General features: G+C 38.5%; 1 protein-coding gene across 4 annotated transcripts in view; it reads left to right on the forward strand.

Moving 5' to 3' along the window:
* The window catches only part of AMBRA1 (autophagy and beclin 1 regulator 1), a 163,103-nt gene that overhangs the window by 40,633 nt on the left and 95,642 nt on the right, over positions 1-26,828 (forward strand). For all 4 annotated transcript variants that reach the window (XM_081939000.1, XM_081939001.1, XM_081939002.1 and 1 more), the window contains 2 exons: positions 5,744-5,830; positions 13,287-13,469. In XM_081939000.1, the coding sequence (XP_081795126.1) occupies positions 5,744-5,830; positions 13,287-13,469 (270 nt within the window). The remainder of the gene's footprint in view (positions 1-5,743; positions 5,831-13,286; positions 13,470-26,828) is intronic.

Raw genomic sequence — 26,828 nt, forward strand, 5'->3', positions numbered from 1 at the left:
CGTTCAATGACTGAAATTACGACAGTGCTGAACAAAGGAATTTACGACCTGTATCCAAAGTTATAGCTGCTTCAGTGCCCCTACAGTCATGTAATCACAATTTGGGCACTTGGCAATATGTCCACCCTTATGATCAACTGCAGCAACACTACATCACTCCCTGTCCATTATCTCCCTCCCCCCATCCCTTCCTGCTGCGTTTTTTGAGTTTACTTCTCTATCTAGATGCCCACAGACCTTGGGCCTCCACTCTACCCCTTTATTTTGTTCCATTTATCTCTTCTGAAGATCATCTATCCGAAAGAGTGACAGGCCAGTGTGACGAATGGCTTTCCTGCAGAGACTACCTCATCTCATACTGGAAGTGGGTGTCATTGTGAAAAATCACGCTCTTCTGAAAGATTGTGTGAATGGTGCCCACCTCCAGAATAGTGCAAGGCAGCCTCTGTATGGAGGCTGCTTGTTGCATTGGCTGGGTGCACTGTTGGAAAGGTGATCTTCAGAAGAGGTAAGGGAGTAAGGTATAAGGGGCAGGAGGAGTTCCAAGACTGGGGGAACCAGAAGGGCAGGAAGCTGTGCAAGGGCTGCCTTGGGATGGGGAAGGTCCTAGAGAGCCAGTGCAGGCCATTGTTTCAGGTGGGAAGGTGATAAAGTGTAGGCTGGACCCATGCCAGGCCTCCCTAAGCCTTCTCCACCTTCTATAGCAACCTGTGCTTTGCCAATTAACTTGCACAGTTACTTAACAACTGCAATGGGGAGAGCCAGTATTGTGATAGGTGATTGCATGGGAACCTTGTTTAACAACCACAACAACTTGCAATCATAATTCTGGACTCAATTGTGATTGTAAACCAAGGATTACCTATAGAAACATTTATAGTACTGGACCTTTTGATTGTGTGTTTGGGCTCTTTAATGCAGCTTGATTCTCAGTATTTTAGCTAATATTTTTCAGTTAGCAGCTTTATGATGTGTGGACTCCCAACTCCCAGAATTCCATAGCCACCATGCTAACTGGGCAATTCTGAGAGTTGAAATCCATACATCATAAAGTTACTAAGTTTGAAAACTTAGCATGACATGAACAAAACGTCTAGGTACATGCAACAATTGTTGATGTATCAAGGATATGAAAGGATATATACAAAACTATTAAACAATCCCCAGTCCATAATAGAAATCTATAAAAGTTATTTTATAACTTTTAAAAGTATCAGTTGTTATTGAAGGGGCAAGGAGTACCAAACAAATTAAGAGAACATTGTTAAACCAGTAGGATCCCACCACTGCATGTGATCAATGTATAGGGCTAGTGTGAATTTGTTAAGATAAGTTTCTACTGTTAGGATTAATCTGACACCATTTATGACAGAGTAACTAGGTTGGTAGTGCAAGGAATGCTGTGAAAATAGTTCAGTGTTATTTATTTATTTAGCACACATTATCTGCTGTCCTAATCATAAGACTTTGGGTGGATAATGTATGTAAAATGCTTAATTTCTAAAAAATATTTAATGAAAACTCGTGGTATTCTTGAGGTCAAGATGGATGAAATAGCTTGGCTGCTGTGTTTATTTCATATAATGTATTTTATTTGTTTTAATCTATTTTAAGCATACAGAGTTATGTAGGTGAAATTAATGGCTATATAAATCAAATGAAGAAATAAGCAAGCAACCAGTTCAGCAGCCTGATGGATTTCTTACTGGCTACCCAAAGAATTCTTGAATCCAGCATTGTCCTGGTGGGAGATATGCAGTAGGGTCCCCCCCCAAATTCTGCCCTTGTCCAAAGGCAAGGATCTAAAATATGAAACTGAAGGATTGCCTATTATCTGCATCATGCTCTGCACTGGACTGGGAGAATGAATTTCAGAATCTGGGAGATTGTCCGTGGGTGCAGACAAGGAGTTTTGGGGGCTTGCTGGAGTTAAGGCTTCCACATTGTTGGAATAATTCCCTCCAAGTACTATTATTATTAAAATTCTCTGAATCTACCTCCCCCGCAGAAGGCAAGCCAAGTAAGACTTATTAAATTTTCAGATGATACCTAACTAGAAACTGGCTTACAGTAGAAAACAACAGTTCAACATTACTACAACATCTTTTTTTTTTATAAAGAAGTTTTATTGGTTTTTTTAACATTTATAAGGGAAAAGGTAATGGAAAGGTATACAAATTTTGGCAGTTGCGAAGTGTGGTAGGCGCCCCCTCTCTCCAAACTCATAGTATACATTTGAATATAAAACATTAATACATAGTCATATATAATCAGCATGTTAATTCTATTGGTACTTTCAATCAGTTTATACATTGTAGTATATAATCCACATATTAATTTCAATACTACTTTCGGTCAGTTTATATCAATGAGATTTTCTTATTCATTTTTGTGATCTGAGCTTTCTTGGTATTGCCCCTTCTCCCCCCGCTGGCAGAGCTCCGGCCCCTCCCGTGTCCTGCATATCTGTTGTAGGATCTTCTGTTTTTTCTAGGTGTATTTTATTTTTTTCCATAAAGGCCTGTGCCTCTATGGGTGTGTTAATTCTAATTCTTGTCTCCTCCCAGAATACCAACATACCTTCAGGCATCAACCATCTAAACCACACCCCCTTCTGGTATAATTTATTCGCCAATTGCAAATAATTTTTTCTTTTTCCCCTAATTTTCTTGGGGATCTGCTTCAAGATGGTTATTTCCCTATCGTGGTATGTCAGTGCCTGCCCCCTTTGTACACCCAGAATTTCGTCTCTTGTGCTTTTTCTAAGAAATTTAATATGTACCTCCCTGGGTACATTGTGTGTTCTGGCATAGGCTGAGTTCACTCTATAAACCAGGTCTATCTCCCATTCCATCTGTTGTTTTTCTTTGTGTATGTATTCGGCCAAGATGTTTGTCATGATGTCCCTTATGTTTTCCTCATCTGCTTCTATCACATTTTGGAATCTAAGATAAAAGGACATTCTCTCAAATTCTGTTTTCATTTGCTGGGTATCAAGTTCTTTGTTTCCCTTCTGCACTGCTTCTACCCCTCCCTCACCTCCGCCACCCCACCCTCCACAAGGTCCAGTCTCTGTGAGTTCTTATAAATTTGGACTTGGTTCTCTTTAATTTCTTCTTTCATTTCCTTTAATTGTTTCTTAATTTCCTCTTGGCCCTGTATGAGTTGCTGAAGCATTTGTTGCAGATCCATCTCTGTACTTTTGGGTTGCATCAGGTCTGTAATCTTTGATTGTGTAGCAGGACTGGATGATGCTGATGTCGGGGCAGAGGTAGCAAAGCCAGGTTTTCCAGGAGGTGGTCTTTTAGGAGACATAGTTTATGAAATAAAGAGTTCAGTCAGTGTAGAGAATGGACAGCTGGAGCAGCAGAGCAGCCAGATGAGTCCAGGAGGCAGAAGATCCAAGCAGGAGAGAATTTCTCTAGTCAGTCTGGCAGTAGAGTAAAATTTTTTCCCCCAGAGAGTTCAAAAAGTAACAATCCACAAGAGATTCTTCTGGGTAGCACGGAGACAAAGACCGGAAGCCTGAATTTTTAAAGGTGGAGTCAGGTTTCACAGTTCATAAAGACAACGGAAGTGTGCCATCTTGCCCTGCCAGCTTTGGGCTCAGAGGCATAACAAAGTTTTCAAAGTTCCCAAAGTCCTCAGATCATCAGTAATTATGGAGCTAAGTTCAATAAAAAATCACTTTAGCAAGGGTGTGGCATCATTGGTTGGCTCTCCCCCCTCCTCCTTCCCCTGGGGCTGAGAGCAGAATTGTTCCAAGCCGCTTGTCCAAGGGGGGGGGAATCCCCCTCCCTCCAGCCGCGCCTCCAAAGCAATCCGAAAGTAAAAGTTTTAAAAAGCTGAAAAGTCAAGTCAAGAGAGGGAATGAAGGGGGGAAGCGCCTCACCACGCCGCCGCTGCTTCCTTCTATTTTTTCATTCTCCGGTCAGCCTGTTGCGAAGATGCTGCGCGCCCTCCGATACTGCTCCCCGATGCCTAGAGCGAAGCGGGGGGCCCCCCACCAGCCGCCGCCGATGCAGGGATCCCCCGCCAAGCCGCTCCTCCGGCAGGACGCCTCTCCAGGGCATCCTGTGCCCCCCAAGGAGTGGGGAAGCCCACCGGGGAGCCGGAGCGGGCAAGAGACTTGCCCGTCGCCGTCAGCCGCCGGAACCGGAAGTCAACATTACTACAACATCTTGACTATTCAGTGGGATGATGTCCAGCTGTGACAAGTACAAACTCCTGCATTTCTGCAATAAAAATAAATTGTACAACTACAGGATTGATAGCAGTGCAGTGAGAAGGATCTAGGGGTACAAGTAGATCACTAAAAGAACATGCTCAAACCGGGCGTTGCATCAGTTAAGAAGACAGTGTAATCTAGGGCTGAATTAATAGAAGCACTGAATCCAGATGATATTTCCATTGTTCTCCGATTAAACTGGAACAGCAGAAAAGGGTGATAAGGCATCTGGAAATCGAATCCCATGAGGTAGAGTTTAACTCTCAGAAGATAACAAAAGAGTACAATGCAGTCTTCAGCTATTGAAAAGACTCAAGAATGGGCCTGTCTTTGTTGTAACCAAAACAAGATATGGCCCAACATGTTGAAATTAAAACAATAGAGATTCCAGTTGAAAATTGGGATTTTCTTGATGGTAAGCACGTTTAAGTAAGGCAACGATCTAACCTAGAACAAGGGTAGATGTTACATTCCTTTTAAATATGTTTTAGTGGCTTCCTGCAACCGGGATGGGATTGAACCAACTGATCTATATATTGGGTTTGGAAACCTATTTCTAACAATCTCAACCTCAACATAAGTTTCACACTAGGACATACAGTACATTCTCCTGTAAGCAGTCAGGCCACTGCATTTTGAATCAATTGCAGCTTCTGAAATGTCTTCAAGGGCAGTCATGTGCAAAGTATGTTGCACTAATCTAATTCTGAGATGATAAGGTCATAAGTTACTGTTGCAAAAAGATTAGCAATTGGCCTATGGTATGTAGTAATTGTGACTTCCTGCACTCAGATTGCAGGGGGAGGGGGGCACTTGCAGTGTATTTTTAAAAATTATTTATGGAGTAAACTTGGATAGCTCAAATATATTCAAAGCCAGCACATACATTCCTGCTTTTAGAAATTAAACCTGCTGCTCACGTGATTATATTCCAATCTTGAAAATAATGTTGTACAGAGAGGAAAAAAACTTTGCATAAGAGTTTCACAGGCACTTCTTTTGATATTCTATGGTATATGCTGTATGCTGTATATGTGATCAAAGTATTTCTTATAGGATACCTAGGTTTTGTACTGGAAAAATGTTGATTGCCAAGGGCAGCTGTATATGTATCATAATTTCTGTAATGCCCTGGTAATTCCATGATCCATTACATTTACATTTTTGTAATATTAAATGAAACAAAATTGTGTAAGAACTTAACAGTAGTTAAAACAGGAGGTTATTTGGGAACTGCATATCCTTTGCTATAGCTCCAGGTTCCCAATCTGTAGGATTAGAGATGTTTCCTCTCCCCGTCCCCCCCAATAACACACAAATGCTATTTTTTCTTTCGTATCATATAGTGATAACATCATAAATGGTACCATTTTTAATAGGTAATATTATTGAAGTACTTGCTGTGCTTAGGGTGACAATGGGCCAAATTAAGCAAAAAATCAAAACAAAATGATGGAGGCAAGAAACCAAAGAGGTGGAATAATGAATGCTTAATATTTTTGCTTTGTTTTGTAGGAGGCTGTTGGAATCTTCACTCATTTCACTCTCACGTTATGATGGGGCAGGATCCCGCGAACATCCTATCTATCCTGATCCAGCTAGGTGAGGACATAACTGAGTTCTTTTAAAAGCAACATTAAAGCCTGGTGTGTAATTGTCCTGATAGTATAGCAAGAATTGTATGATGAGGCTTGTACCCATTATTGTTTTTTGTATAGGAAGAACAATGGAATTAAGCCAATCTTTTGGAATCTAGAAATAATTATTTATGGCTGTGAAGAGAGGGAGTAGTGCAAATGCTTACCTAATGGGATGGGATTTTAGGAATTGTAGTAAAACTGTCTTTGCTTTAAGCTATAATATTTTTCAATGGACAAATTTAAGTTTTTGTAGTTCTATATATTAGATAAGAAAAGGGATCGTCTGATGGCAAAATAGAACGATCTCCACCTACAGATATGTTAATCAAGTTTAAAGTGTTTTTAAACATAAACAATCATTTGTTGGAATGTGGCAAATGTTTCATAGGTGTTACAAGCCATACTTATGCAGCTTTTCAGATGATTGACTTCTGGGGCTTCAAAGAATTGTGCCATAGCCTCAGACTTCTTATTAGACTGTATTGGTTAGAAATAATTGTCAGTAACAACAGAGACAGTTTGTAAACACTGGTTCTGCTTCACTAATTTAATAGTGAAGGATCCTATCAGATTAGTGGCTGTTACACAGATGGAAAGTAATGTGGAAATACAGTGAAGGGCAAAGTAATTAGATATTAAACTATAATCTAATGTTGAGACTTTTTCTGTTAAGGCCTCTAAAAGGTTAGCTTGTCTCTGGGCATGGCTCTAATAAGGATCTTCAGATCAAATTTTATGTCATTTGTCGCAACCTCAACTTTCCTAAATTAAACTCAGCATCTTTTGATTTTCGTGAAGAAAAAGTGGTAACTGAGGAGTATGGATGTTATAATATGGAAATAACCTTGTCATCATAGCATTAAATTCACTGGCAAATATTACTGTAGTTTGAAATTTTAGTTGTTAAATCTAAGAATCAGAATTCAAATGATCCCAACTACTGTAAATTTGGGAAGTAGTATTATGAAATGGAAAGTAAACATTTAAAAGGGCCAACTTTTAGAGGGAGCGAAAGAGGTAAATTGGTCACAAAATAACTCCACAGATATTTCCACAGACCTAACAGAGAGAATGAGTCACCATTAAATGTATGCATGTAATGTATGTATGCATGTATGTATGTATGTATTAATATAATGTAATGTAATGTAATGTATATAGGCTCTATTTCCCAGGTTTCTTGAAACAGTAGAATTTTATATTGATGCATATAGACTGTGTGTATGTGTATGTGTAGTTTATTAATGATATGGTAGAAGTCCTTGTTAAACCAGATATTCCACTCTTCATTTTTAGTCCATCACCCTGTTCCAATTCTACTCTCAGCCAGTGTTCCAATTCTACTCTCAGCCAGTGTTCCAATTCTACACTCAGTCAGTAATGTGGCTAATATTTCCATAAGCTTGGTAGATCTGTTGAAACATTAACTACCATAGGGAAAGCTTTTGCTCAATTGCTCGAAAACAAAGCTCTTAATATTCTCTAAAAAAGTGTTTCAAGTCCTGAATTAGCTGGAAGATCAATAGTAAACCTACAGAGCAAGTTACAACCTTTAAGCACGTAGACATTGAATTATTTACTCACTGGGTTAATTAAACAAAGGACTTCCTTATGAGATCTCCAAAAGCATCCTTTGCAATTATTAAATATAAATGCCATATGCATGTAGCAGCAGCTGTCAAATTATTCAAAGTGCTGGGCTCAGTTCTATATGGCACCCAATTATACTTTTATAAGGATGCTTCTAGGTAAGAAACTAACCTGTCCAGATTTTAAGAGATTATCACCTACATTTTTTATTGTGTCCTTATGCAGTTGGAATTAAATTGCATCTCCTTAGGGACCCATTTGAGGCTCTGTTTCCTCAGATACTGGCTGAAGTAAATTCTCACCTCATTATGTAGGTTTGAATCTTCCTTAAAAAGAAAAATCCATCTCAATCTGGTGGCTTTTTCCCCTCAACATTAGCTGGTCTCATCCCCAATAAAACTATAGTCAGCCTTTGGTGGAGGATCTGGGATCTAAATCTCCAAACTGATGGAACTAGAGTTTCCCACCGCCACTCAGTAACCATCCTTCCCTGCTCCATTGCCAGATATTTTTATAGCATTCCCCATACTTCACATAGTAGACTTTTCAACTTGGTCCAAATTGGCAAATTAATTTTAGGGGCAACAAATAGTAGATATATCAATGTTATCTATGAAAATTGAAATTTTACATGTTCTGATGCAGAAGGAGGATCTGTTTCACATTTACTACTTGAATGTCTTCTGAACAATAAATGAAGGATGGAACTCATAACATCAATTGTTAGTCTTCTGCTCCTCTGAATAGAAGATTATTGTTTTTCTCCTAGGTAAACGTTACAAACAAGGTTGCTAAATTTTTAACAGTAGCCATGGCTTGTTGAAATTATCTGGTGTCTCCTTTACACTATAAATTTCTTCAGTCTTTTCTGCATCAATTTTATTTTATTGCTATTTTATAAGATTGCTTTTATATTTGATGTATTATAATATTATCTTCTTTTAAATACTGATCGTGCTCCCAAAAATAAAACAAAATAAATGAAGTAAAATGAAATAAAAATAAGCTTCTCTTGAGAACTATAAAAGAGTATGCTAAATGGATTTCTGGTTGAGTTCCAATTGTAATAATAAATGTGTAGAAAAGAGGAGATAATATGATAGAACTTCCTTTTTTGTCTTTATTCCTAGAAATTTCTCCCAGAAACCTATTCCATATCTAATTTCTTTTGTCAACAAACAGTGTTTCTTCTATAAAGTCTTTGCTTAACACCTTTGTCCTCTCAGCCTTCCAAAAAGAGAAATGAAAATATATAATGGAGTTTACTCATTACATTGCTACTATAACCTCTTCTATTTTCCCTCTGGTAGTACTAAATAAATAAATTACACTATAAAGTTGATTTGACAAAGGCCTGTCCCTATTGTTAATGGTCACTCTGTAAATGATCTTGTATATCAGTACCTGCTTTAAAAAATAATTTGAAATTGGGTTTAAGTATTCCTTAATATATATGTTTAGAAATTTTGTGACCTGGGCAGTTCAATGTCTGTTTTAGATAGTGAAACATGGCAAGCTTTGCAGAACTTAAGTAGAGACTTCACAGAAACTATAAGCAACATGGTATATAAAGCTGTGATGAGAAAATTAGAATAGAACAGTTGTGCTGCTACATTATTAATAGGGTTTCATAAATAGTAATTAGGAAAATACATCATTATCCTTTATGTTGTGGTCCACTTTATAGTTTTTGTATATTCCTAAGAGTCATTGTTGAGATGGACAACCATACATTTTTTAAAAAATAAATAAAGTTGAAGATGGTAATAGAGGAAAATATTGATTAACTTATTTGGATTTGAGTAAAATTGGAATTAAAAGAATGGCCAGTGATATTTATTGAAAGTCCTTTTGAAAAATTAGGAAATAGTGCAATAACAGGAAATAGTGCAAAATATTTTTATATTAAGATTCTACTGTTGATAAGTCCTTTTTTTAAAAAAAACATGATTATAAAACATAATTTGGAGAAATGTGAACTCCATGTCTGCTCACTCAAATACTAGAATTCTAAAACATGTAGTCATGGTCAATTTTATGACCTTTCCTCCCATGATCATTAAGCAAATAATCAATCATTAAGCAAATCTGGCTTCCCCCATTGACGTTGCTTGTTGAAAACCAGCTGGGAACATTGCTAATAGTGATCACATGACACTGCACCCATCGAAAATACATGCTAGTTACCAAGCATCTAAATTTTGGCTACATGACTGGGGGTGGTGTGATGATCGTATGTGTGAACTGACAATAAGTTACTGTTTCCCAGTGCTGTGGAAACTTCAAACAGTTGTTAAATGATTGTAGTCAAGGACTGCCTATATGGCTAAAATAAATGAGAGTGATGCTACTAATGGAAGAATGAGAAGCTAGAGAAAGATTGTTCTGTTAGTGCAGATTGATGAAGAAGGGAAACATTGTAGGAAAAGTAGGATGATCAATACATTGTAGAAATTAAATCAATCACTTCTGTGGTTCATATTCACTCCTTTTAAAGAAGCTAAAGCAACAGTGACCTTTTTGGAAATAATGAGATGTTTTGAAAAGATCTAATCTATTGAATCAAGGCAAGAGAATATTGAAAAACAAAGTATAGGAAAAGTTAGAAAAATCAAGGTGACAATTTTTGAAACGTCACAGTTCACAGAGGTTTGCAGTACAAATATTTGAGACTCAGTCTTACCAAGCTCCAGGAACATTTTCTTGTTGTCATATCAGCTTGTTTTATAAATAAACCTTTGCTTTGTAATAAATGAGTATTTTGGGATCAAAGTTCAATCTCTTGCTTTTCCGTATAATTTATGAAAAGAATTATTACAGAAGAAATGCCATTAGAGATGCTACTGCTGTAAAGGTTGCCCTCAACCTTTTCGTGAAAGCTGTTTTATTACTTGGATTTTTGTACCAAGATATTGGCGTTAATACATTTGAAGCTATCAGCCATCCAATTCACATGTACCTGTATTTAAATAGTTTTATATTATGCCTTTTTGTAGTCTCAGATGTGTTTTTACATAACTTTTTCCGACCTCATTATTATATACCATAGCTACTTGTTAGTCAGATTTTGTTATTTTTTATCAGAAAAGTAATTGTCCATTAAGTGAAAATGTAAAAGCTTGAATCCGAAGGCCTACTTAATTCAATATCCAATTTCTACAATGGCAACTACAATCTTTTGGAGCCTACAAACAGCACTGAAGGAAATCCTTCCCCATTGTTTGTCTTCATCCGATACAGCCCTAATTGCTATCATTGTTATATGTGCTGAGTCAGATATTAGAATTATAGCTGTAGCACTTAAACTTCTATACTACTTCACAGTGTTTTACAGCCCTCTCTAAGCGGTTTACAGAGTCAGCATTTCCCCCCCCCCCCCAATCTTGGGGCCTCATTTTACCAATCTCAGAAGGATGGAAGGCTGAGTCAACCTTGAGCCGATGAGATTTGAACTGCCAAATTGCAGTCAGCAGAAGTAGCCTGCAGTACTGCATTCTAACCACTGCGCCCCCCTCGCTCATTGTTCTCTCAAGAAGAAAGTGCATACCAAAAATTAGTAAAAAATGTCAGCCGATAATCATAGTGTTCTCTATTATTTTTTTTAACAGAGTTGAGGAATATGTGATTTAAATAAGCCTCTTCCTATATTAAGTATATTTGTCTGGTAATTAGATCATTCTTTTTAAAAAATCTAATTTAATAAATTAGAACAATTTATATGGCAGCTTAACTCACTGTTACAATTCTGGGTAACTAATAGTAGTAAAAAAGAAGTATCAACATGCCAAAACAATTAAAACAATTACAGTAATAATCAATATACAGTGAGCCAGAAGCCCAATAAATCCCTTCCCTCTTACTGTTTAAGAGCAATCAGTTAACCTGCCAAGCTTACTTGACCTCACATATCCAGTGCTTCAGATAAAAGCCAGGTTTATAATGCCTTATAGAAACCCTACCAGGGCCATCTGAATCGGGAAGGTAGCATAATAAAGAGATGTCGTTTACATGCTCAATGAAGGAACCTGGAGCATACCCATTCTATCACATCTGGTGGGGTGAGCAGAAGCCACCAGAAATAGATGGTTCTGCAAATAACCTGACCTTCTGCCAAGTAGGGCTTTATTAGTAACAGCTGGCACCTTGAATTTCATCTGGAGCCTTACTGGGTGTTAGTGTAGCTCGCAGAGCAATAACTTTATATAGCATATATTGACATCCCACAAACTGCCAGTATTGCCGCATCCTAGATGAATTGCAGCTTTTGAATGCTTTTCATGGACAGAGAATATTACAGCAGTTCAAGATCAGCCAATCTGCTCAAATTATGGAATATGTATACATTTTAAATATCAATACATTAGATAAACATATATTGATATCCCCCAAACTGCCAGTATTGCCACTTCCTAGATCAATTGCAGCTTCTGAATACTTTGCATGGAAAGCCCCACACAGAGAACATTCAGTGGTTCAAGATAAGACAATCTGCTCAAATCATGGAGATACAATAAAGTATTATTGTATTAAAATTTATTAAAAGGACGCCATTGTTTCTATAGTGTGTGCTCTTATTTAAGATGCCCTTTGTTTTAATTTGGAAGAACATAGAAACATTCTAGTAGTTTTTATGGCATATACTTGATGTTGGCCAGCAAGATAGAACAGATAAAGGACAGGATAGTTTATTATGTTCCCTATCAACTTCTCTGACTGAACTAATTTTAGAACTGGCCCTTGATTGACCATTTTGGATGATTTCAATATTCATGGGGGGACCCCCATGACACACATGGAAAAGACTTTCCACTGCGCCATGAGTAGAAAGAGTGATTTTTAGAAAGTAGTTAAAGAGTTGGATTAGGAGCAAGGTAACCCAGATCCAGTTTGCCCTAAGGCCTAAGCCAAAAAAGCTCATTGTGTAATTTGGGCCAGGACTTGGAACAATGGAAAACATCCCTGAAAACTATCTATTTAACTTACCACATTTCCAAGGAGAATTATGTTTAAGTAATCTTCTGAATGCTACTCTTTATCTTGATTTCACAATATCAGTCTAATGCTAGAAGTGTGTAAATAATATTTAAACTCTGAGTGTGAATTTATTTCTTACAATAAACTTGCAGAAAAGCACACATATTTTACTTTACCATCTCAATCTGTTTGACCTTCTCCCAGTCTACTATTTTGACTTGGCTTGAATCATATTTTGGAACATGCCCTTATGTGCCTCTCAGAGTTCAAGTGCAAGAGATGGGTGAAAAAATGCTTTCTTTTGAGGTAGATATTTCATTTCAAATTAATGGGAAGAATGTAGTGTAAGGTACGTTTGAAAAAATAAGTAACCTTAATAACTTGACATAGTAGTAAAATGTTGTACCAGCTGTTCCCCCATCCTTTATTTTATTGCTTTCAAGGGAAAAAACGGAAAAAAGAACAAAGACGAAAAGACAAAAATATAAAGACAAAGTTTCTTTTAAAAAAATAATTAAAAAAATACACATAGGTATTCAGCTTGCTTTTTAAACCCTTCACTAAACCTTGATAGCATGGAGTAATGTTAATCAGCCCTTCCTATTACTCTGATCATTTTTTAACTTCAGTTATATGGTGAATTGGAAACCACATTAACAAAACACAAAGGATTTTAGAGAAAGATATTCAAGCAGAAATCTCCAGCTCATAATCCAATCCATATAGAAAAACTACAGCAAGTCCTCTATTTCCGATATAGATTTAGGTAATAATAATATTGCATTATAATCCTACAACATCAAGAAGCAAGTGAGATTTGTTTTTGAGTTTACAGCAGTATTTTAATTTTTCAGGTTGTCACCTGCTGCTTATTATGCCCAGAGAATGATCCAGTATCTTTCACGCAGAGATAGCATTCGCCAGCGCTCCATGCGGTATCAGCAAAATCGCCTCCGCTCTTCCTCATCTTCTGCTTCCACTTCTGAGAATGCAGGTCCATCTGTAGAAGGAAATGACCTGGAATTTGAAGACTTCGAGTAAGTTCTTTATTCCAACACAATGCATTAATTATTTTATCCTTCATCTGCTTTTTGTTTTTAAAATGCTTTTAATGTTTTTAAAAAGAAAGTAGGTTGAATACATTTTCCCCCTCAAAATTAGAGTTTACAATACTGATTAATTTGTCCTTTTTAAATGCATGGAAGATAAATTGTACCCACTGCTGTACTCTCTGACTTTTCAAGCTGTTTATCCTTTGGATGACAAACTAAGTAAGCGGCATACTGGGAATCTGTTGAGCTGTCAAAATCAAAGTATCAGTCCAAAGAGTCACATTTCTGTTGTTTCAACGAATATAAAAAATGTGAGCATTAAAACATGTAATTTACACTGAATCAATATTTATATATTCGTTCCTTCCTACTTCTTTCAGTTTCTAAGGGTGCTCACTCCCTAAGTGACTCTGTGAGGCTTACTAAAGGATTAAAAAAATTGAAGTAGAAAGAAGCAAAACCACAAGAGTAAAAACATCTGTGCCAGGAGGAGACAGATGCCATGTACACAAATGTATTAGGTTCACATATAATCCTAGCCCAATGTCTGTGGGGAGAGCCACACCTTGGAGGTCTGCCTAAAGGACAGCACAGGGTTGGCGATATGCAGTGATGATGATGGGAGTTCTGTTATGAAGGGTCGATGCAGCAACAGGAAATGCACACCTCCTGGATCCCATGCGATTATGATATTTTATTGATAGAGACCAAAGGATACCAACCTTATTTGATCTTTAAAAATGAGCAAAAACTATCACAAGGTAATGGTCATACAAATGTCTTAGCTCTGAAGCATGAATCACTTTATAGAAGAATGCTAGCAACTTGAATCACACCTAGAAACTCACTGATGTTCAGTACACTAACAGAATAGATCCAATGGGCGTATTGAGGTCTACTCCAAATTAGTAATACTGCTGTATTCTGGATCAGGTATAACTTTTGAATAGTTTTCAAGGCTAGCTCTTTGAGAGTACATTGCGACAATCCAAATAAGAGATAGCTAGGACATGACTAGCAGCAAGCAAAGCTTCCTGATCCAGGAATGGATGCAGCTAGTGCTTAAGATTGTGTTGTGCAAAGGCACTCCTACCGTAGGTCTGCACAAATTAACCAAGCAAATTGACAAAGCAATAAAGCAATCAACTTTCCTGTAATTCAGGTGACTCCAGGTGACTCCATTGGGTCTTGCGAACAATATGGAAATGCTTTCTCATTATCTTCTTCCAATATTTTTTTAAACTTCTGGTCGAGCCTACTAAGCTAGATTTCCTGCTGATCGCTCATCTAAGTACTAAGCAGGTCTGACCCAGATGCTCTCTCTTTAAAAAAAAAGAATACTCAGGATCATCTCATGTGCTACTATTGAATGATAGATAAAGAAACATAAAAGTGAAAAAGTGAGATGGAAGAAGGAAAAAGTATTCAAGTATATGGATCGAGTTTTGTTTATTGGCCTTTTATGATAGTAGTTCTTACTGTAGATCTCAGAAGGTTTTATAATTTTTATTATATTAGCCTAATGAAATTATTAATTGAATATAGATGTTGAGATTTTTAACTCTTTGTTGCAGATATTATATTTCTTAATGATTAGGTTGGGCAGAAATTTGTCAAAACTGGCTTTATATTTTCACGTCACCAGTAAATATTGTTATTGTTTGATCATTCAGTCATTTATGATACTTTGTGATATAGCAGACATAATTTTGCTATGTTTGTGTCAGTGAATTTTTCTTTAAATTTTATAAGCTGATTCTTGGATCATCTTCAACATATACTTCTTTGTCTACTATCCATCTTTTTCAGTTGCTGCTGATTCTTTTACATTTAGGCTTTTAATCTATTGACCATTGTCTTCATTGTTTTCACATTATGTGTCCAGAATATTTCAACTTTAGCTTTTTTATGAGCTTTCAGTGAGTAGCCTCATTTTACTACATTTAGTAATGAATTATCCTTTCATTTTGTAGTCTCAAGATCTCCACAGTTTTCTCCAGCACTACAATTCAAAGGAATTAAGTTTTTTTGTTCATCCTTTCTGATGTTCCAGTTTCACAGCTACATATTGTATGTCTCCGTATAATAAAATAAAACACATAAAATAAAACATATAAAATAAAACCTGTAGAGGTAAAATCAGAAGTGAATTCAGAATAGTAAAGAATCATTTGGACAGCTAAAATTCTGATGAAAAATGTACTTTGCTATTTTCTGACTGCTGGAAGAGTAGGAACCAAATTACTTCCCTACGGAAAGCATTCAATAATGTGGATGCTACATCAGAGAAAACTCTCTGTTATATACCAGATAGCTAAGCTTTTGGTAGCAGAGACATCTTCTATACTGCAGATCTAGAGTTCTGTAAAACAGCATTTGCCCCCTTTTGGTGTTTGTTTTTTTAATTGCCTGTTGTTTCAATAAACAAAGTCATCAACCTGCAATATGTCCGCGTGAAAAAATAATCACTTCCCTTAGTTTAACTGAGCTAGTTAAAAGACTAATTAGGCTCAGTTATCCATTTACTTCATTAAACTATCAAGCAATTAGAGCTGATTTAGACCACCCTACTTTGTGTGATTCTGATAAAGTTTGGAGAGCATCATCATAACAAAATTCTCACTATTCAGATTTTAGACCCCCCCCCATCCCCATCTACGTCCTTTTGGCCCCCTGCTGCTCTGTGCTTCAGTGCCCCAGCTGACCTTCACCATCTGTTTGCTCCGGCTGCTGCTGAGGTTGTCTATCTATGGCTGGGCTGGACTACGTCTGGGTTTTGTGCTACAAAACAAAGGAAACCCAAAGCAACCCAGAGCTGTGGTGCACCAAAAAGCCCCATTGCAAAAAGCTTCTGGGTGGGGTTGGGCTTCATGTTTCCCCCATCCCCCCAAAAGCTAAAGCAAGGACAAAGGGGTTTTTTTGGGTGGGGGGAGGCACATTGCTGCTCTGGGGTTGCTTTTAGTTGTTTCCCCCCTCCCCCCACAGTATGAAGGCCAGCCTGGTGCAGCAAAGGAGTATTTTGGTGCAATGTGGTTCTGGGGCTGTTTCTGACTCTGTCCCCCCTCCCCCCCCTAGTTAAAGCCTGGCCCATCAGCCCAGGCCAGGCACACTGCAGAAGCAAGAAGTCAGCAGGGCAGCTAAGATGGGGGAGCACAGGGCCACAAGAGATTTGGAGTGCAGGATAAGGGTGACTGGGACTGGATTGGGGCAGTTGCAGCTTTCCATCGCATAGTAAGCAGCCCCGGAGCCATATGATTCTAGGGCTGCTGGCCACTTTGCACATCAGAGTGCAGGATGGTCAAAAGGGCAAAGATGGAGTGGATACGGCAGATGGGGGAATTGGAGGCAGACTCTTAACCTACGGAGGCTACCTTAGGAACTGGGTGGGACTATGCCTAGAGTGGCTTGGATAGAGATAGCTACTCACTTCTCAGTTAATGACAGTAACAAGGATTGTCGTGATTATAGTTGCTAAGCAGTGCAGTTACATGACATCTAGCTTCACAGCTGCATTGTTAACAATGGAAAACCCATTCCCAATGGTGGTCATAGATTACAGGAATACCTATACTTTTCCCCAGAACTATAACTGGGCATTTTTCTAGTAGGAGAAGAAATTCTTCGCTCTTTTGTTCATTACAAAATTCAGAACTTGCTACAGTTCTGAATTTAAAATACAGAATTACAGAGCTGTTTTAATTGCTCTTCTGAATATGACCTGTAAAGGATGATCCTCAAAAAGACAGTCTCCAGCTGAGTCATGGAAGATGGGGGCTTTTTTGCAATCTGTGCTCATTTTGTAATGCTACCGGTTGTGATAGAAATGCCAGTCCTTCGTACCCTTCTATTGCTGTTAAATACCTCTTGAACTTGATCATCTGAGCTTGCACTTTCTCCTAAAACAGCAGGGAGTGATCTTCAGAAAAGAGAATTCATGGTAAAAGCAAACTCCTTGTTCTTTGGAGCTGTCATGTTCATGCGCCAGCAATTAACCACTCGGAAGCACAAGGGAATGAATGTATCTTCCCCTTTTCATTGTAGTTTTGTTTGTGTAAAATGTAAATGAGGGGACAGATGTAGAAGCATCAGCCCCCTAATAGCTTTTCCTAAACAACACCACAGGCTGCCGAAGTAGGAGTGAGGCAGTCTGCTGGAGCCTATTGTGATGGGGAGAGCTCAGCGAGAACAATCCTCAGTTATTTCCATTACTGCCTCCTATTTGTCTTCTAGGGAAAGAAATTTGACTGCTCAAAGGCATCATGCAATCTCCATTCACAGAGCTAGGTAGATACCTGTGGGGAAATGTGTTCCCCTGCAGATAATATTCACAGACGGAAGAATTCCATTCAGGAGAGTGATTCAGTCGGCCGCACTAAGACTGCTTTTGCTTTCATGCTGAGTGGAGGAAAAAGGTGCTTCTGTTGTATGCCTTAGCTCGGCTTTTTGGTAACAGATTCTATTGTGATCTTGCCTCTCTGTGCATTTGTGGTATTCTATCCTTTCTATGCACTTTGCTTCTGTGGCTAATAGAGAATCTGGTAGAGTGTTTCTCCTCTGAGATTTCACAGAAATCTGTTGCTGACTTCCTTGGCCTCTTTTCTTTGCATATATTTACATTTATAGTAACCCTTCCTTGGGTGGAAAAGCAGTGCAACTTCTTCTTCTTCTTCTTCTTCTTCTTCTTCTTCTTCTTCTTCTTCTTCTTCTTCTTCTTCTTCTTCTTCTTCTTCTTCTTCTTCTTCTTCTCCTCCTCCTTCTCCTTCTCCTCCTTCTTCTTCCTTCCCCTTCTCTTCCTCCTCCTCCTCCTCTTCTTCTCCTCCTCCTTCCTCCTCCTCCTTCACATTTTCAGAAGTAGAGTGTCCTTTTCTTTCTCTTTTTTAGATGTTTTAATGTCTAAAGATCCGTCTTAGGCCCAGTACTCTTCAATACCTTCATAAATGATTTAGATGAGGGAATAAATGGGGTGAACTCATCAAATTTGCAGATGACACTAAGCTGGCAGGACTAGCTAATACCCCAGAAGACAAGCTCAGGGTCCAAAAATATCTTGACAGACTTGAACAATGGGCCCTATCCAACAACATGAAATTTAATGTGGAGAAAAGCAAGGTACACCTAAGCAGGAAAAAACCAAAGATACAAGTACAGATTTGGTAAAACATGGCTCAAAAACATGAACTGTGAGAGGGATCTTGGAGTCCCAGTGGACAATCACTTAAACATTAGCCAGCAGTGTGCTGCAGCAGCCAAAAAAGCTAATATAATCCTTGATTATATAAACAGAGGCATAGAATCAAAATCACATGAAATATTACTACTGCTTTATAAATCCTTAGTAAGAGTACACCTGGAATACTACAGTTTTGGTTACCACATTACAAAAAAGATGTTGAGACTTTGGAAAAAGTGCAAAGAGCAACTAAGATGATTAAAGGCCTGGAGACAAAAACATATGAAGAACAGTTGCAGGAATTGGGTATGACCAGTCTACAGAAAAGAAGGACTAGGGGATGACATAATAGCAGTATCCCAGTATTTGAGTGGCTGCCACAAAGAAGAGGGGTGCCAACTTATTTTCCAAAGCACCAGAAGGTAAGACAAGAAACAAAGGATAGAAACTAATCAAGGAGAGAAGCAACCTGGAATTAAGGGGAAACTTCCTAACAATAAGGACAATTAACCAATGGAACAGCTTGCATTCAGATGTTGTGGGTGCTTCATCCTGGAAGTTTTTATGAAGAAATTGGACAGCCACTTATCTAAAATGGTATAGGGCAGGGGTGTCCAAACTTGGGAACTTTAAGACTTGTGGACTTCAACTCCCAGAATTCCCCAGCTGGTATAGGGTCTCCTGCTTGAGCAGGGGGTTGGACTAGAAGACATCCAAGATTCCTTCCAGATCTATTCTGTTGAAATGATTAGAAGTAAATCATACATAGCAGAAAATTGTCAATGGTTATTTTGAAAGCCTAGACTGGGTTGCTTTTATGATCCTGGAAAATGAGTCATTTGATGTTTCTTTTGTGTGACATGCTTTAAAGTTTTGAGTGCTTTAGTCTATTGTTTCCTGGGTTATGTGGAAACATCCTTTACTTTAATAATCCAACCAATTTATTGCTGATGAAGGAAAGTTAAATTTTCATATCTACCCAGCTGTCTAGGTGGATATATAGCTTTGGGGCTCTCTCCACCCCAAATTCTTTTTAACTGGAGCCAGTTTTGAGGAGGAATACACACCACTCTATTTAAACTACAGTTTACTTTTTTTTGCAAGGGAATTGTACTACCAAAAAATTACAGAGTTCATATATTGTTTCAAAATTCTCTAGATGTAAAAAAAAAAACCCACCCCAGTGTAATATACATGGATGCAAAGTAGCAGGTTTGATCTGTATGAAGCATCTCGTGGTGTTTTGAAATGTTTCTACATATATAGGATACCTTGCTCAATTCTGATCTGTCTTCAGCAAGTGATGAAGAATATGTAGATTTTATTCTTTGGCACCAACTGATACACAGTATAAGAGGCTATTGCTTTATGGTCTGAAAACCTTCTCTGATATTGTTCATCACTTCTTCATTAACTCTTGACAGCCTGCCCACCTTCAGGAATTAGCTACTTAATATAGATAAAAAACCATTTAGTACAAAAATCCTTGTTTAAAATCTATGCTTTCATTCATTCTGCAGGCACTCTTTTTATTGTAACTATTACAGGATAACTTAACTCATTAACAGGAACATGATTTATATCTCATCTGAGTTAATATATGATTTTCTACCTTACCCCTTGAAACTCAATTGCATGACTGAACTCTTTTTTTGTTCTTATTTGTCTGAAGAATGTGATAAAGGAGGATTTTGCTATTAGCATGTATCAGACAAATGAACTGTGTGTAATTATAGAATATTATTTACATCAGGAAAAGTTATATGCCATAAATTCAGGCTTATAATGTCTGAATGGATAGACAACTGCCAATATAATCAGTTTAATAATGTCAAATTATTTGCTTGTCAAGCTAATTAGTTTTATGAAAGAATGCTTAAAAACAATGTAACTCCATTGAGCAGAGGAAAAATATTCTCTCGTATATGCATAAAATTCAGAAATAGCCCTTTTATGAACAAAAACAGTTTACTAAGGTGAAAATGCACCTTTCGCATTCAGTCCATTCTGATGAATATTGACAAAGAACTGATAGAGAATCATTTAATTTATAAGTCTGAAATTGGTGTGTTTTTTTTCTGAAGAATCTTTAAATGCCAGTTGGAAGCTTTGCCAATTCATTTTGTTGTTGTTTACTTTTTTTAATGTAAGATGCCAGAGGAAGGGAAAGTATATCAGATGATAAGAATAGGCTACTTTTTGTGGATTGGAAGTTCTTAAGAAACTCTTGACTTATGGACAAAGGAGAGATAAAAGAGAGAATGTCACTCTATGTTTTGAAATAGTAAGGAAATTAAAGAGAAATGGTGGAAATAGATATACGCTGAAAGTGTTCTACTTAGTATTTGTTGTGGTCTGCTGGCGGCCTACGGAGCTGGCAGCAGAGTCGGATAGCGAGGAGGTTGAGGAGGAACATGGGCCAGTCCTGGAGTCTGGGGAAGGCTTGGACAAGGCTGCATCGGAGACAGAGAGGGGGCCAGGGCCATCTGGGAATTATGTGCTGCCTCCTGAGTCGGAGAGCAGCGAGGCAGAGGAACATGCTCCCCCTGTTCCCAGTGCACACATGCACAGAGCTGCCAGAAGGCAAGAACAGTTAAGACAGAAAGGACGACTCAGGAGTAAGGCTTGGAGGTGATTGGCCCTTCCCATAGGACATAAAGGAGGAGCACGTGAGTCTTTGCAGGAAGCAACTTGGTTCATGCTGGTCAGTTTACCTTCTGAAGCTCCATTTTGACTCTTTGCTCCCTTTTGACTGCCTTGCCAAGCTAATTGCCAATTAAGTATTTGGCAGTGTTTCAAGGAAGATAAAGGTGTGTGCTTATCAGCCTTATCCTGAAAGACTTTGGCAACCTACTTTAGGACTCTTTACAACTATTTGGGACTCATTACAGGCTGTGAATGAACATAATTCACAGCCTTTAAAATAAAAAGAGGGTTTTTGGGACTAGGCATGTGCTTTTTACTGTATCAGGAAGCCTAGGTCAGAACAGTATTGTGTGCTGGTTGCAGAAGCAACAAGCAGTGATTGTAGAAAATCATGAGCAGCATGGGCAGCAATATTGAGGAGAAGCAAGAAATTGTTTTCCACAGAACCATAAAAATCTACGCTGGCATAGAGTAGTGAATGAATAGTAGACCGGATTCCAGCAGCAACCACAAAACCTGCAGACTTGAAGAAAAAACAGAAGCTCTGAGTGGCTGTCATCAGACTCCAAAAAGTTGTTTAGGAAAAAGAAAAAGGATGACCAAACTCCCCTGCCACCCTCCCAAACCCCAATGAAGAATCGCTGTCATCAAATATGTTTTTATGACAATATTATATTTATATTGAATATATGTTGGCAGTCTTGGATACATTTAATATTTTTTGTAATGTTTCAATTATGGTTTACTATATATGAGGGGGATCAGCAATCATTTTTTTTTTTTGTAAGGGTGGGATCCTGCTTATCCTCTGCCTTCACAGGTGATAGGTCTGTAGGCCAAGGAATGCAGCACAGATGTTGGACAATGCTGGCCTGCCAGCAAGGAGGTAACTTATAGGACGCCACTGCTGCCCAGGATGCCTGCCTCATATCCATCCCTTACTCTGGGAGTTTTGACTACTCCTGGCTCTTCTTAACTTGCATGGTCGTGTAAAACCAGGTGGGCCAGGCTTGGCTCACGGGTGATAGTTTGCTGATCTCTGGTATGTTCTATATGTTTTGCTAAAAGATGCTTTGAATCACATAAAATCGTTTGTAATAAATAAGCAAACAAACTGCAAAAGTAAGATTCAAGAATGGAACATATGCAACACTTAGGAACTATCTGAATTTAATAAAAGCTCTATTCTTTATAGAAAAAGTACTTGGAGATTATTATTCATTTGAGATATATAAGACAATTTCATTTCTTATTGCCATGCAGGAGATTTAGACTACCATAGAGGGGATACATTTAGGACTGTTGGAATCAGATCCTTCATAACTGGATTCCTAGTTATTAAAAGCAATAGCTCTGCTTACCATCTCTCCTATTTTAAAATGTTTTTTCTTAATCCACTTTTCTTTTGATTAAATTTAATGATATGCAGTATGTTAGTCTAGGCTGCCCATTTATTTTGTGCAGCTCTGTCTTGGAATAAAATGAATATATCCACAGAAGCAGAGTAATAAACGAAAGTTAAGAATAAATTTTTTAAATGTGTTGTTTGGAGAGAATTGATAAAAGGCTGTCCTACACATCCCCATGAAATTTTAAATGTTAAATACAATTAATTTTAAAGCAGTAGAATACTACAGTGTTTTCCCAAAAATATGACCTGTCCCGAAACTAAAGCCTTGCCACATTTTTCGCGTGGGCAAAAATATAAGCCCACCCCCGAAAATACACCCCCTGGACAACCCCTCCCTCCGGCCAGGCAGAGCACCGCTCGCTGACCTAGCGTAATCCCGAAAGTGCCAAGTCGCAGGAGCCGGGAGGGGGGGGGGAGCGCTCACATTGCTTGTTGCCTTTGGGATACCACTAGGTTGGGGAGTGGTGTTCTGCCTGTCTGGAAAGGGGAGCTGTGCGAGCGGCTGTTCCACCTGCAGCCTCACCAAGCCCTTGTGTAGCTCTCCCAGGGCACCGCCGCTGGCCGCTGCTGCCCGCCGCCGCCTGCCGCCTCTCCGCTCCGAGCATAACTTCCAAACTCCAAAACCAGAAAGAGAGTCTTCAGGACAGAGAGTCTTCCAGCAGCCGGCCCACCATAGAGAGCACTCCTAGAGCGGCCGATGCTGGAAGACTCGGCCCCGAGTTTTGGAGTTTGGAAGTTATGCTCGGAGCAGGGCAGCAGCAGCGGCCAGCAGCGGCCAGTGGCGGTGCCCTGGGAGAGCTACACAAGGGCTTGGTGAGGCTGCGGGCAAAACAGGCACTTGTGCAGCTCCCCTCTCCAGTCGGGCAGAGCTCCATGCACTGACCTAGGCGGTATCCCGAATGTGCCAAGCCGCGGGAGCTGGGGGGCCGGCAGAGCGCCACATGGCTTGGCACCTTAGGGATACCCCCAAGGTCAGTGAATGGCGCTCTGCCCTGCTGTAGAGGGGATCTGCCGGGCAGCTGCTTGTGAGCATGGTTACCTCATGGTTGCTTCGCCCCTAAGGCTGTGCCCAGCTCTTCGGGAGCCAGTTCACAAGGGAGCAGCCACCCGGCAGCCCCAAAACAATAAGGCCTCCCTGATAATAAGCCCAAGGCCATATTTCGTGGGGCAAAAGAAAATAAACCCCTGTCATATTTTCGGGGAAACACGGTAATACATGTTAGCAGTTAAATTATGAAGAAGAAGAATTATGCTCAGTTCTTGCTTTGGTTATCTGGTATCTTGCTCTACTTCTTTTGTGAATGGATCACTTGCTATTTATATGGGAAATTGAATGGTTGAACTTCAAACTTTAGCTCTTACACCTACAGCAGATTGAGTGTCTCCAGTTAAGAGACACACCTGAGGTATCCTGACTGTTGCCTTCTAGTTCTAAACCTAAAGACTTAAAATGAGAAAAAAGGGGATGAAAAGATATGTGTGTGTGTGTGTATGTAAAATGAAGATAGTGTTCTTTTACTTACTTAAAACGTGTATAGCTTCTCATCTTAATATTGAACTCTGGGCAGCTCCCAATTAACACTGTCAATAATAAAACAACACGTTACCAAGTCTTATTAAAAACATAAACATTAAAATCTCTATTTAAGATAAATTTGACCCATGGGAAGCTGAATTATTTTTAAAGCAACAGATGTTAGAATAAGCTGCTCCTTCATTGTTCTATTGTGGACATTATAACTATGACACAGAACAATGGAGCGTAGATAATCTCTCTCTTCCGGATACTAGCTTTTCTTAGTTTCTGCCAGTATGGCCAAAGTTTTGGAACATGGAATTTATAGCATAGCTATCTTAGATAATACCAACTTAATTTATCCCTCTGATTTAAATTAAATCAAACATGTGAACAAGAAGAGGTAAAAGATGCAGATTGTTGTCACTTACTACTCATTCAATTAAATTTACAACAATGATGAAAACTTATGAAGGGTCCTCAAAGTTGCAGCCATTGCAGCATCCCTGCAGTGACATGGCTGCAATTTGAGTCCTTGGCAACTGGTGTACCTTCACATGATAACAGATTAACAGAGTTGGAAAGGACCTTGTAGGTCATTTAGTCCAACCCCCACCCCCACCCCCGGCTCAAGCAGGAGATCCTCATTTGCAGCCTTCACTGCCAGCTTGTGACAAACAAATTCAGTGAGCAAGCTGCCAGGTCACAAGTTGTGGGGACATAATATTGCACATAACAACTCATGGTGAGTTGCTTAACAGCTGCAGATGGAACTTATATAAGTCACAACAACTGTGCTGATGGAACTGCTGGTTCCAGTTGCAGTTGGTAAGTGAGGGTTACTTGTATAGTTATTAACCACATTTATTTCCAATACTAAGATGGTAGATATTATATAGATAGCCTTATTAACATTCCACTCTTGTAATGGTACTGCTTTAACATATTATCATCAATGTCCCAACATATTTAAATGTCTGTCTGTCTAGTATTCCCCTGAAATTGTGAATGATCATTCTTTTTAATGTCCTGTTGCAACTGTTAATTTGCAATCATTAAATATTGGATTGGCGGTTTTTTTTAACAATGTGTCATTGAAGACTTACTTAGTTTGTAGGACAGAATTATAGATTTGTGATGTAATTCTTTGGAATTGATTTTCAAATAGTAGTTCATCATTAGCATTTAGCAGGGTTCTCTTGCAGTATGCAGCAAACGGTCAGGCGATAAATTCTTTATATTTCATATAAGAGATTTTGATCTTATGAAGAGCATTCTGTGTAGTAGAATCCTTTTTGATGATGGTGATATCCAATCAGGCGTGACTGACTCTTGGCATTTCTATGGACCAGGTCTCTCCACATCTTCCAATCTTGAGAGAATTCTTGTTATTCTTCTTTAAATACAGGTAGCCCTCGACTTACATCCACAATTGGAACTGAATTCCCATCATACATTGTTGTGGTTGAAGGTGGAGTCAGATCTAGTTTTTTCTGGCAGCTAGCAAATCACAAGGTTGCTAACAGAATCCTGCTTTCCCAATGGGTGGTTTTTACTGGAAATTGGCAAAAAAGGGTTGCAAATAATGATCACATGACTACAGAGTGCTTCAGCCTATCCTAAATATGAACCAATTATCAAGTGCTTGAATTGCAATCATATGACTGCCAGGATGGATAGATAGTCATAAATGCATGTACAGGTAGTCCTCAACTTATGACTACAATTGAGCCCAAAATTTATGTTAAGTGAGGAATTTGTTAAGTGTTTTTTGCCCCATTTTACGACCTTTCTTGGCCACATTTGTTAAGTGAATTACCGCAGTTGTTAAATTAGTAACACAGTTGTTAAGTGAATGTGGCTTTCCCATTGACTTTACTTGTTAGAAGGGCTCAAAAGGAGATCACACGACTCTGGGAAACTGCAGCCATAATAAATGTGAGTCAGTTGTCAAGCATCCAAATGTAAAATCACATGACCTTGGGGATGCTACAGTAGACCTAAGTGTGGAGAATGGCCATAAGTCACTTTTTTCAGTGCCGTTGTAACTTTGAACAATCACTAAATGAACTGTTGTAAGTTGAGGGCTACCTGAACAGATTGTAAGTCATTTTTTCCAATCTTGTCATAACTTTGAATCATTGTTAAATGGTGGTAAGGTGAGGACTACCTGTATCTTGTGAGAGGTTATCGAAGCTGACTTTATTTTTTATTATTGCTACATCCCTTGGGAGACTGGGTCTATAGTTTAATACATACAAAATAATGCTTTTGTGTAGTTTGAATGCTTTTTAAAGCATTCGGCACATTTCTCCCTTGGTGCTAATGGAGTTCTTCAAAATATTAAAATTGTTCCATTTTAATGTAAGATATTTTTTTTGTTAGCTAATGTGAACTACATTATTTTCAGATTTGATTTTAGGAAAAGCATTTGATATTCTTTTTTTTTCTTTAACTGTCTCTTAATGCCATTTATTTTTTGTGATGATTTGATCCATATGTATAGCAATTATATTTATTGGGTTATGGTATAAATAGCATATTTATCCTCCTTTTGCTTTCAGAGGGAACGTAATAAGAATTTCTTAGTATTTTATATAT

The sequence above is a fragment of the Natrix helvetica genome (genome assembly GCF_964273705.1).
Source record: "Natrix helvetica genome assembly, chromosome: 1".
Taxonomy (NCBI): domain Eukaryota; kingdom Metazoa; phylum Chordata; class Lepidosauria; order Squamata; family Natricidae; genus Natrix; species Natrix helvetica.